At 46.8% G+C, this 10898-nt stretch overlaps 1 protein-coding gene across 1 annotated transcript in view; it reads left to right on the forward strand.

Moving 5' to 3' along the window:
- Positions 1-8226: 8226 nt before the first annotated feature.
- Positions 8227-10898, forward strand: part of BRINP1 (bone morphogenetic protein/retinoic acid inducible neural-specific 1) — a 40752-nt gene continuing 38080 nt past the window's right edge. The window contains exon 1 of the mRNA XM_010289622.1: positions 8227-8486. Coding sequence (XP_010287924.1) covers positions 8227-8486 — 260 coding nt within the window. The remainder of the gene's footprint in view (positions 8487-10898) is intronic.

Raw genomic sequence — 10898 nt, forward strand, 5'->3', positions numbered from 1 at the left:
CCCCGGAGGGCAAGCCTTGAGGTCCGGCCCCCGCAGCGAGCGGGGCCGGGCTGGGGCGCAGCAGAGGGATGGGGTTCTCACAAGGAATCTGCTGGGCTTCTAAATCAAAGTCCCGCCGACAACACAGAGCGCTAAATGCCTGCCTGGGGCTCTGCTCCTACAGCCATGTGACGCCATCAGAATTTAAGCTTTAATTAAGAAACGGGTGCGGGGAGGGAGGGAAGAATTTCTAGCCCTTATGACTGCAAAAGAAAGCTTGGAAACATGACCCGAGTGCAACCAACCTCTGCTTTAATGTGCAGGCGGCTCCCAGCAGAGGGGTAAGCAGCTGAGAGAGGAAGCCATCACATCCAATTCCCAGTCAGGTCAGGCCTGCTTCTGCTTCTGCTTGCAATGAAAGCACTTGCTTGGAGAAAGGGGAGTTTCCGCAAAAGCTGTGCTACGGCAGAATTACACCAACATGCCCTCCCTTGCTGTACATGGCTCTCCTGCAGCCGTGCAGCTCCAAATTTTACACCCACACAGCCTCTGCTTGTGCACAGCCATCGTCCAGAGTTGGCAAGAGCCAGCTAACAGCCACCGTGCTCCCGCAGGCTGCGCCGCTGATGGCGCGCAGCACTTCTGGAGGAGCAACACGGAAATTCTCTGCTCTGGAATTACGGCAGGAGGTTTGTTGCCTCCTGGAGCTTCTCAGCCCAAAATGAAGGGACTCCTTTGTTATGTCTATACGGCATGCAAGCCTTCAACACCCGCTGGCCTCAAAACCCATGCTGTGCTTTCTCCTGCCATCATATCCAGTTGCAGGCAGCAACGAGATGTTTTAGAGCCCAGTTAAGGAGAAGCCTCCGGATGCTCTCCATCTCCCAGGGATAAACCTTTGGCAAGGTTCACTGAAGAAGAACCTTATTTGATGGCTGTGCTCTCAGCCAGCACACCAGGGTCTGGAGGCTCAAACATGCCTGATGTTGCAACAGCCTCTCATTCCCATGAACGAGTGTCACGAAAAGCCAGTGGAAGAGCTGTTCCCGTATAACTTATAGCTGGGACCTGTCTCTGGGCTCTGATTGACTTAGTGACAGCTCTTACAATCATCCTGACACCGATCCCGCCTGCTAGAGATCTTGTCATTTCTGCAATAAAAGTGCCCCTTTGCAAGCTGCAAACACAGTTTTCGTGGGCCAGCAGCGACTGGCAGGTCTGCTGGAGCATGGGCTGGGTTTAAGCACTGATTTTGGTAGCTGACCGTCGCAGTGCACTCAGGGGGTTCAGCTGGGATGAAGATGCAAACATTGACCCGTGAGGGACACTGCCTCCCCACAGCTAACCGGAGGTGGAAGAAAGGACGAGGTGAAATCGAGCATTGTGTCAGGAGTGCAAAGGAGTTCTTATTGTCCATGCATCCCTGCTCAACCTCATTTTGCTTTTCCTCCTCTTTCCTTCATACTGGTTCTTTTCCTCTCAGCAAAGGAAAACCTGCCTATTGAGTATTAGGCATTAAATATTTCAGTGTTAGCTTCCAGCTCTTGAGCAAAAACCCAGAAAGAACATTACTTTTTACTCCCCTCCAAATGTCTGGGGCTCTCCCTGGGGAGTACAGGCGCACAGCCTGGGTAAGGCTAATAAGAGAGCTTGGTACACAGGGAGAACTATGTGTTGCATGTTTAAAAGCGAGCAAGAGAGACAGAAATAAGAAAAGAAGGTTGTTGGCTTCATCTCAGGTGAAAGCTAAATGAATAGTCCCCAGCAGACTAATATGCTCTCCTCGCGTTTTGTCTTCCTTCCCCTTGTTTTCCTCCTTTTACCCCTCATTCATGTGCAGACTATGAAAGTCTCAGATTCCCCCCTCCCACCCTTAAAAGACTCCCGACTGTTTCTTGGGAGGATTTGATATTTGAAATCTGTGCCGTACCGATTCAGCAGGCGAGTGTTGCCGAGTCACATGATGAACTGTATCTCAAGACTATTTAGTGTCTCTTCAAAGCCCACACTTTTAGAGTCCTGTGATTATGTAAGAGTCTCAATTCAGTTTTAAAAGTAAGTTTACGGCCCTCATAATTGGAGAGGAAAACTTGATAATATGACTCCTACATACTCAGAAAGCAGAAGGCAAAAAAGAGAGAGAAAAAAAAACCCAACCTGAAGTTTATCAGATTTAAAAAGTCTCATGAATTTTAAAACCAATCTCTTAATTCTTTTTTGGAGCCTGACTCATGATTTTCAAACAGTTAGCAATATGGCTGTAGGGATTGTAAGGCTAGTTTTTTATCTTATTAGATAACTTACATAAAATATCCAAACCCGTGGAGACTCAGAGATTGAGTATTACACTTCAGTACACAGCTGGAGAGAACAGTGTCTTTTCTGCTGTATAGATGCTGAGGATCCCTTCTTAATCCAGGTCTCTAGTCACTACCGCAGCATAAATTTTTCCCCAAATTATATTAGTGCTAATCATATGAATGAGAATAGCCATAATATTGATCTTCATAATACTTAGGTTATTAAATTTGAGTTTGAAGGTAGTTTTGTGGGGCAATTCATAATAGTAAATCTCGTCAGCATGCATAAGCAGGGAAAGCAAGCCACAGAGTAATAGCGTTGCAAACCCAGAGAGAAATATATTCTAGAGTGTTCCATCCTACCACAAGATTGCACACCGAACAGACACATGTGAATAAGTTAGCAATGCCAGAACTGATGCTTTGCTAATAGTTTGATAATTTCAGATGAACTTAATTGATCTGAAAGAGGAGAAAAGCCTTTGAATATTGAAACAACTTGATCTAGTGTTTCTATGAGGTATACGCACCACCCAGGGGCACTTTATTCCTGGAATATTTGCACACATACAAAGACAGGGGTGTTGGTATGATAAGATGAAGGGGGATTGCCACCGTTACCATGAAGGGGTGGGCTTGCCTTCCACACACATATTTACTCAGGGTGTCCATGTTCAGTTTAAGAGTCATGCATGCTGAAGAGGTAGGGAGGTAGCAGAGCATACCATGTTTGTAGCTGTTCACAGAGCCTCACGCACGCCTCTGTGCAGACAAGAGCATTGACGTTTGGCGTGCACGCAGATATTGGGGTGGCTGAAGCATTTTGCGTGGCCCGTGGTGGATTAAAGGAAATCTGAGAATACTTTCCTGTGAAATGGCTCTGTACTAGGGGACAAAAAAAGTCCCACCAGTTCTTCTAGCATATAACAAAGGAGGAACTGAGATTGTGGAAGAGGCTGAATGCTACTATATAATGAGCTTACAGGATAATTGCAAACTGTATTTGGACTTAATTTTCTTCTGCAGAAGAGTCATAAAAATCAGTTTATTGTTTTCACTCCTGGGGACTGAGATATTTGCATCATGTCTTTTAAAAAAAGACAGTGCTTTATCTCCCCACTTGAACATACCAACTCTGTTGGTGACTGTCTCCTGTATGATTGTGGATGAGCGTCCAAAGGTAAAGACTTTATGTGCACAACTGCTGTCTCCTAGCTGGAATAGAAGTAGCTCAGCTCCCTGTCAGAGTCTTGCAAGTGTTTGTACCACCGGGGTGGGATTTTCACTCATGGTGGTGGGGATTGTGCATGGAAAGGGGAGCAGATCTGGGGTAGTTCTACAAGGATGGTGGAAGGCAAATGGCAGGATGGCAAAGGCTTTGCATTTCAGGTGTAATAAAATAGTCTCAATAAGGTAGAAAAACATTTTCTTCAAAGTAAGGTTTTGTCAAAATGCTTTATTTTGTGGTATGGTGTTTCAGGATGATGAATTGGATTCAATGCATTTTGAAGCCCTGGCCTCTCTGGTTGCTAGTGACTATGGCGAAAGAGAGAGATCTAAGAAATGAGCTGTTTTGACAAAATTTTGTCTAGTGAAAACATTACAAGCTGTTCCAGATTCTTCCAGCATGGAACAAAGCCAGATTCTGCAGCCCTGAAAGTAGCTACAAAAAGGAATAATCTCCTGGACAGCTCCAGCCGCAACTGAAGTCAGAGCTCTCCCAAATGTGAGTGATTTAAGCTTTGTCTGGAGACACAAAACTGAAGCCCTTACCAATTACAGATGAGTTATCATCAGGTGCCACAGGGACAGTGCAAAGGGACTGAGTAGTAAAGGATTAGCCAGTACACACAGAAATATCGAGCAACTCACTACTACCTCTTATTGTGCTCATGCCAATGGAAATCCTTCTTAGAATGGCATATTTTATTCAATTTTTAAGAGGTCTCAATTTTTCATTTAGGAAAGGAAGTTGGAGCAGCGTCCAATCTGTAATCAATCAGCCCGCCTTTGCAGAAAAGCTCTGAGGAAGCGCTCTTGCTCTTTGGTCCTTTATCTTCTCTGTGAACTCACAGAAATTATATTTCTGAATGGGATTAAGAGCGAGGGAGAGGGAGAACTACAGCCAGGACAATCCTCAGCTAAATCTTATAGACCGCCCTCCTGTAGTAACTAGCCCTTCCGAAACTACCCCCAACCACAACACTTCTGTCTCCAGTCAGAAGCAGCAGATAATGTTTCAGATAAGCTTGGCCCAGACTTAAAAAAGGTATTTAAGCACTTTGTGTGGGTACTTAACAGCCTAAGTGCCAAATTCCTGTGAATTTTAGTGGGCATTATAGCATCAGGAGCTTTTGAACAAGATCTGTCACAATCTTAAATGAGACCGTCCATAACATAAGCCATGGATTTATTATCCCTGGCAATAAATTACTAGAAATACACAATGATAAAAGGAGGAACCACAGACACAGCTCATCCAGGGATCTCAAAGCTCTTTGCAGCCATTACTTAGGGTTCCTTGTGATAGCTGAGGAAAAGGCTAGGGTTTGTTTGTTTGTTTTGAATGAATAAATTAATCATTAGTAAAATATTATGCAGTTCATCAAATATATTATTCACTAGCTATTTATCAAAATAACAGCTCAGTCATATATTATCAGAACTAAACATTTATAATGTGTGTATATCTAGTCATCAGATGATTTATTCAGGCTTTTGTGGAATGAGTTAGTTATTGACCAGTTTGAATCACTGCTCCCTTGGGAGGCAGAGACGTATTAGATTGTGAGCTCTCGGTGAACCTGCACCATCTTTTTTGCTGCGTTGCTGTTCAGCACGTGGCACCGCAACCGGAGTCCTGTGCCTGGGTTTCTTTTTGACACTACCTCAATAAAAATAGTTATAATTTTGTTTATCTATAGCCAATGCGAGGTCTGTCTGAGGTAGGAAAATTCAACCGCCAGTTCAAGATCAAACTATGATCTGAGTTCTCCATGTTACTGTAGGGCCAGTGCCTGAACCCAACACCAAGGTCCTCATCCCTTCTTAGATATCTCAACTGTTTAGTGCCTCTCCACTTCCCAGTTGCAGGAAAAGAGGGTTTAAGAATCCCAGCTCACTGCTCCGTGTGATAGATCACACAATTTTGGTAATGCTGGGAAAGAACAGAGGAGCCCTTTACCAGGTCCCTCCCAGCTCCCTCTCCCGTGCCAGCAAGCTGGCCTCCTTCCAGAAGAGCCTCAGCAGAGCGAAGCTACGTGACTGACACTCACTGACTCCCCTTGTCGTTCGTGACCAGCATCCCAGAAGGCTGCAGCTTCTTCCAGGCCTTTATTGGTGTCAAACATCACAGCCTCTCCCCTGGGTTTTATTAGGGAAGCTGATGCCAAATCACCCAGCTTCCTCCTACTCGATAAAAAATGTTTATAACCCAGTAAATTCTAACATATCAGCAGCTTGTTATGGAGGGAAAAGGTCACTGGGAGAGAAGGAAAAAATAAAAAGGGTGCCCTTCCATCAGAAATTCTGTCTGGGTATATACGGAGGAGTCAGCGCCAGGAAAATATCTTTTGATATGATAAAGTCTCATAATAGAAAATGTTGCTGCAATACAGGCCTCGTTTCTTCAGATAAATATTTAATATAGATCACTAAAGATTAATCGAGTACAGAAAAGAGTCTGTCCTATGGTTGGTGTAACAAAAACATCTTCTCGTTAATTTATTATGGAGCCTGAAATGAGAAAAATCCTATAGAGAGAAATGCAGGGTACCGTTTCCATAGAGAAGCAGCGCACCGCACCAGAATTTATTTAGTGTGTGGGCAGAGGCCTTCCCAGAACCAGCTGCAGCGTGGCATTCGCGTGATAAAAAATCCCAATGTAGGAAGAAGCCTCACAGACTCATCGTGTTTTGCTGATCTGACTCCTGCAGATCTCAGGGTTTCCAGAAATGGTGAGACTGTAGGACCCACGGGCTCTCGAGAGCATGGTCCTGCATGACAACTGTATGATGACACGTGAAACATCCCAAGCTGCCCCTCCAGAAAAGGGAACTCAGTCTTTTTGGTGTAAAGGGATGCCCTGGGCTCACTGCGAGGAGAAGGGACCCCAGTGTGATCCTAAAAGCTCTTTGCTTTTGCCAGAAGTTCCCATAAGCACCTCCTTAACAGTTTCTCCAAGGCGCTGTGGCCATTTCACACTGTGCTCCCAACTGTATTGGGCAGCAGAGCCCGGGGTGCTGGTGTCCTTTCCATCTCCCATGATGCTGGGATGTGATTAGTTAGCTCCATTGTGATGGGTAAATGACAGGACCCCTTTGCTTTCTACAACGTAGTCCACAGAAGCCATCTTCCCAACCATTTTGCAGCATTGAATAGGACAGTTACAGAGAATAAATCATAAATAGCAGCAGAGACAGTATGAGGGAGAAAATAAGAGAGTCACAGGCAAGGGAGGAGCAAAAAAAGATAAATTTCAGCTGAGACTGAAATGGAACAGGGTCGATGAGACGGAGAGATACATGAAGTTTGTTCCAGATGGCCAGCCCCACTGACGTGAAGCCTCTTGCACCACCAGCATCCGCAATGTGTGAACGAGGGGGGACTGCTTGCTCTTAGACAAGCAGTGGAAATGAGCAGGAGAATCTGGCAGATCTGCCTGTGCTCAGGGATGGGGGAAACAGAGGAGACCCCTCCTGAAATGTATGTTTTAGAGACCAGAAACAACTCTGGAGAGAGGGAGGCTGTAACGTTTTTCTACCTCTCCAACAAGCCATGTCTAGTTGTTTCTCTAGAGGTGATGCTTTTTTCTCCTACTTGACCTTTTCCGGTGGACACCTTTCCTGTTTTGGGAGTGTTTGCGTCAAGCAGTCAACAAAATGCTAGTCCATGTGTTTAGGTCTCCCCAGGAGAGAGGCCAAGGGAAGGAAGGCTGAATGCCACCACTCAGATCCTAGTCATACTGCTCCGTGCACTGCTGGGAAGCATCCAGGAAATGTAGCTGGGAGGAAGATGAAAAAAGCATGGCTTTATTTTTGTGGCATACAGAATGCAGAGCATCTCCTCTTCTGCTGCCATGCCTAGCTGATCTCGCAAGGACACCATTTCTTTGGCTCATGTGGAAGATGGCGGAAGGACAGAGAGGCTTTAGCATCTGGTATCAAAAGCCAAGGAACATGGGACTAAAAGGACCCTCCAGGGTCACAGCATCCCACCTCCCACTCTGCCCGGCACAGCGTTTTGCCGTTTGAAGAATTACAGTCCTAAACCTTTAGGACAGTATGGGTGGTCTCTTTGTAGATGGCATCTCCCAGGCCCTGGCTGCTCCCAGAAGCCAAGTAACAACTGAAAACCTAAATAATGATTCTCTCTAGCTCCACCGCAGGCTGTTGGACTTGATACAGGTAAGACTGGATGGCAGGCTCCAGCCTGGGGCTATCTAGGGGAAAGATTAACAGATTTTTAATAACAGCAGGGACCGTTGCAGTCATCTAACACAGACCTGAACTGTGTTTAGAACATTTATTTGTGGCATGTGGCACAGACCTGGCCAGGAGAATTGCAACAGCTAAACCACCCCCAGGATAACCTGGGGCTGATCAAGGGGCTCCTATTTTCATCTCTGCAAACACTGTGACTGCACTGTCACCTTGGCAGGGGCTTTCATCAGCCAGGCCCCTCCGACTCTGCCTGTCATGCTTCATACTCCCACCGCAGCCAGCCACAGATATAATCTATGGAACACAAACATGATTTTATAATAAGTTTTCTATGCAGCCAGGATAAAATGCCAAACAGAATCAGAAAACAATCAGTCAGTGAAACTCAGCACTGCTGATGAGCGCGCTGCTCGTAATGGTTCAGTGCCCAGGAAGATTGAGGCTTTAAATACAGCCACCACCTGCCCTTCCAAGCAGTGGGGCAGGGGGAGACGGCAGGCAGGGGGATGAGGCTCGGGAAGCGGGAATCCTCGGGAAGCGGGAATCCTCCGCACATCTCCTGCTGGGGGCAAGCTAAACCGGGAGCGACACCGGGGCTGCAAAAAGGCACCTTAGTGTGGAGTCGCTGCTTCTCACACCCGGAGATCAGCAAGCTGGCCGGCAGCTGGGCTTTGGAAGCACCAGTGCGAGGAGCGGGGACAAGCAGGTCTGCCGCAGAGACGGTATTCGAGCGAGATAAACACGCACTTGCTGTGGAGGCCTCTGGGTGATGCTCTTGCACAGGGCCGTATAACTGATTCCTCCCGCTGTGGGCACTTTTTGGACACCTCTCTCCCCCCAACAGGCTTGCAACAGGCCCTGCCCGGAACAACTTGGAGTTGACATCAGGTTCTACGCCCTGCCATAGGAATATGGTTTGTAGGGCCCTAAATTCGTGCTGCCTGGCACGATGCAAGAGCTGGGGGAGAGAAAGGAGTGCTGGGGAGCATCAAGAGGGGAAGCAAACCTAAAATCCAAAACTGGGTGCCTGGGCACGGAGCGGAGTGCTACAAAGCATCCTGCTGGCCTGAGCAGCAGCTCAGCTAGTCCGGCAGTTTAGCCTAGTCCAGGAGAGGGCAGGGCTGTACCCCAGGGATAGGCGGGGTGTGCCCATGGCAAGGAGGCAGGCTTGGACCTCTCCCCCTTCTTCCTGACGCTTGCTCGGGCACTGGGAGTTGTGGGGTTTCTAGTCAGCAGCAGGTAGCATTGGGACCAGCTCTCTACCAGACTGTACAGATATATTTTTAACTTTTTTTTCTCCAGTATTTGTAAGAGTTGGGGGATTCATACTAGCTTTTTTCCAGTCGTCTTTAAGTACTCCAGGCTTGAGTCATATTATGGTATAACTCACAACTTCCATTTAAAAAAGAAGAATAGGCTGTCTTTTAGGATTGCAAAGAAAAGCCAGAAAATATAAGTCTTTAAATCTCAAAACCCAGAAGGTAAATAAAAAGCATTGTAGACGTTGTTTTGTTCAGTAGATAAATATATACATATGCATGTGCTTCAAAATTCCAGGGTCCGGTTCGTTATTTCTCAGCAGAGGCTCAGATGTGCAATAGCACATAAACCCTTATTCAGCCATATGTATGGGTTTAGCTGGCATGGGAGCTGGTGCTTTGACTTTGCCCTGTCCTCACCCCCTGAAACAACCATGAGGGGAAGTCTTCTCCTTTGCTTTTCTGCAGCATCTGATCCCCCCAGAGTAAGTTTCCAGTACCTTGCCTTAGAGAGACCCTGATTTAACTTAGCACAAACAAAAAAGCCTATCATGAAAGCAAGCGCAGGCGAAAGGGGAAGAATCAACCCCATAGAAGCTCCCGCCCAGACTCAGCAAAGGATTCTGACGCCGTGATAAAAGTGCAGAGCTAATACCTGCCAAGCCAAAATGAAAGTCTGAGGCATAAGAGCCCTGACTAAAGAACAACCCACTTCACCCTCTGTTTCACTCCTTACTAAACTTAAAAAATCCCTGCCCCTCAAAAAAACCCCAAACACTACTACCCCTTGCAAAAAAACCACCAAACACCAAAACCCAAAAAACCTGGGGAAAAAAAACCCCTTCCTCCCTCCCCCACAGCTGACTTCTCTTTCTCCCTAAATAGACCTTGACTGGTGAGGCTATAACTCTTTGCAGCTGGCCTTTCTCCTGTCCTACCGGAGAGAGCTCTGTATTCAGGGGAGAGGATTGTGCTCTTTGCTCAGCAGTAGAGCTCAGGTCCGGTCCTCTATCCCAAACCCTAAATTTTGATGCTTGCAGCCCAGAGTCTTGCTGGGCCTTGAGACTGTCTTTGCACGTGGCTGGATGCTGCCTGCACTGAAGTTGAGGAGGTTTTGCTCTTAACTTCTCCAGGACCTGAATTTCACAGCTGGACCTTAGCATGTGAGTGGATTTTGCTGAGTAGCTGAATTAAGTGATTCGTGGGGACAGGCGCGTTGCGGGGCAGTTAGCACTTGGTATGTACTGCCCTTCCACCGAGCTCCCTCCCTCCACCGTGCTGCAGAACTTATGCTCGCAGTATGTGTGCAACAGCCCCTCTCAGGTATTTCAGGCGTGCTTGAAGCTCAGTGACCTATGGAAGCACTCTGGTGGTCCTTTTTATGCTAAAACAGTCTCCTGTATCATCTGGCTATGGTATATTAATAAAACTGCAGGAATTCAGGCAGGCACAAACTGAAGTGGTACAGGTTAGCATCGCTGGAGGCCACAGAGGTCTTCAACCTTCTCTCACAGACCATCCGGCACATTCTCCTTTGCTGATTTGAAGACCTCAGAGCTGGTAATCAACATAACCTTCCCAAAGGAAATGGTTTGCATTTCATTATTGATTTCACAGCCTTTGGGGTCCTATTACTTTGTAGAAGATAAATGCCAGGGGTGTGATCCCTCTCACTCTTGCTATGAAATGGGTCCAACACCCTCCTTGTAGTATGACTCCAGCTCACTCCGTATTTTGAAGCATGTGGCTCTTGTATCCTCCCTGAAGGACTGGGATTCAGGAATTCATGTGCAGTAGTGATTTTAAGATCTATTTCTGCCCCTGTTCCTCTTTGCTGTGGCTGACACGGGGTTGCGTTTGCATGTTGCCACTGGTACCCTCAGTGCTATTGAGGGTGATGTGGGAAGCGGTGCCTCCTG

The sequence above is a fragment of the Phaethon lepturus genome, unplaced genomic scaffold (genome assembly GCF_000687285.1).
Source record: "Phaethon lepturus isolate BGI_N335 unplaced genomic scaffold, ASM68728v1 scaffold29086, whole genome shotgun sequence".
NCBI lineage: Eukaryota > Metazoa > Chordata > Aves > Phaethontiformes > Phaethontidae > Phaethon > Phaethon lepturus.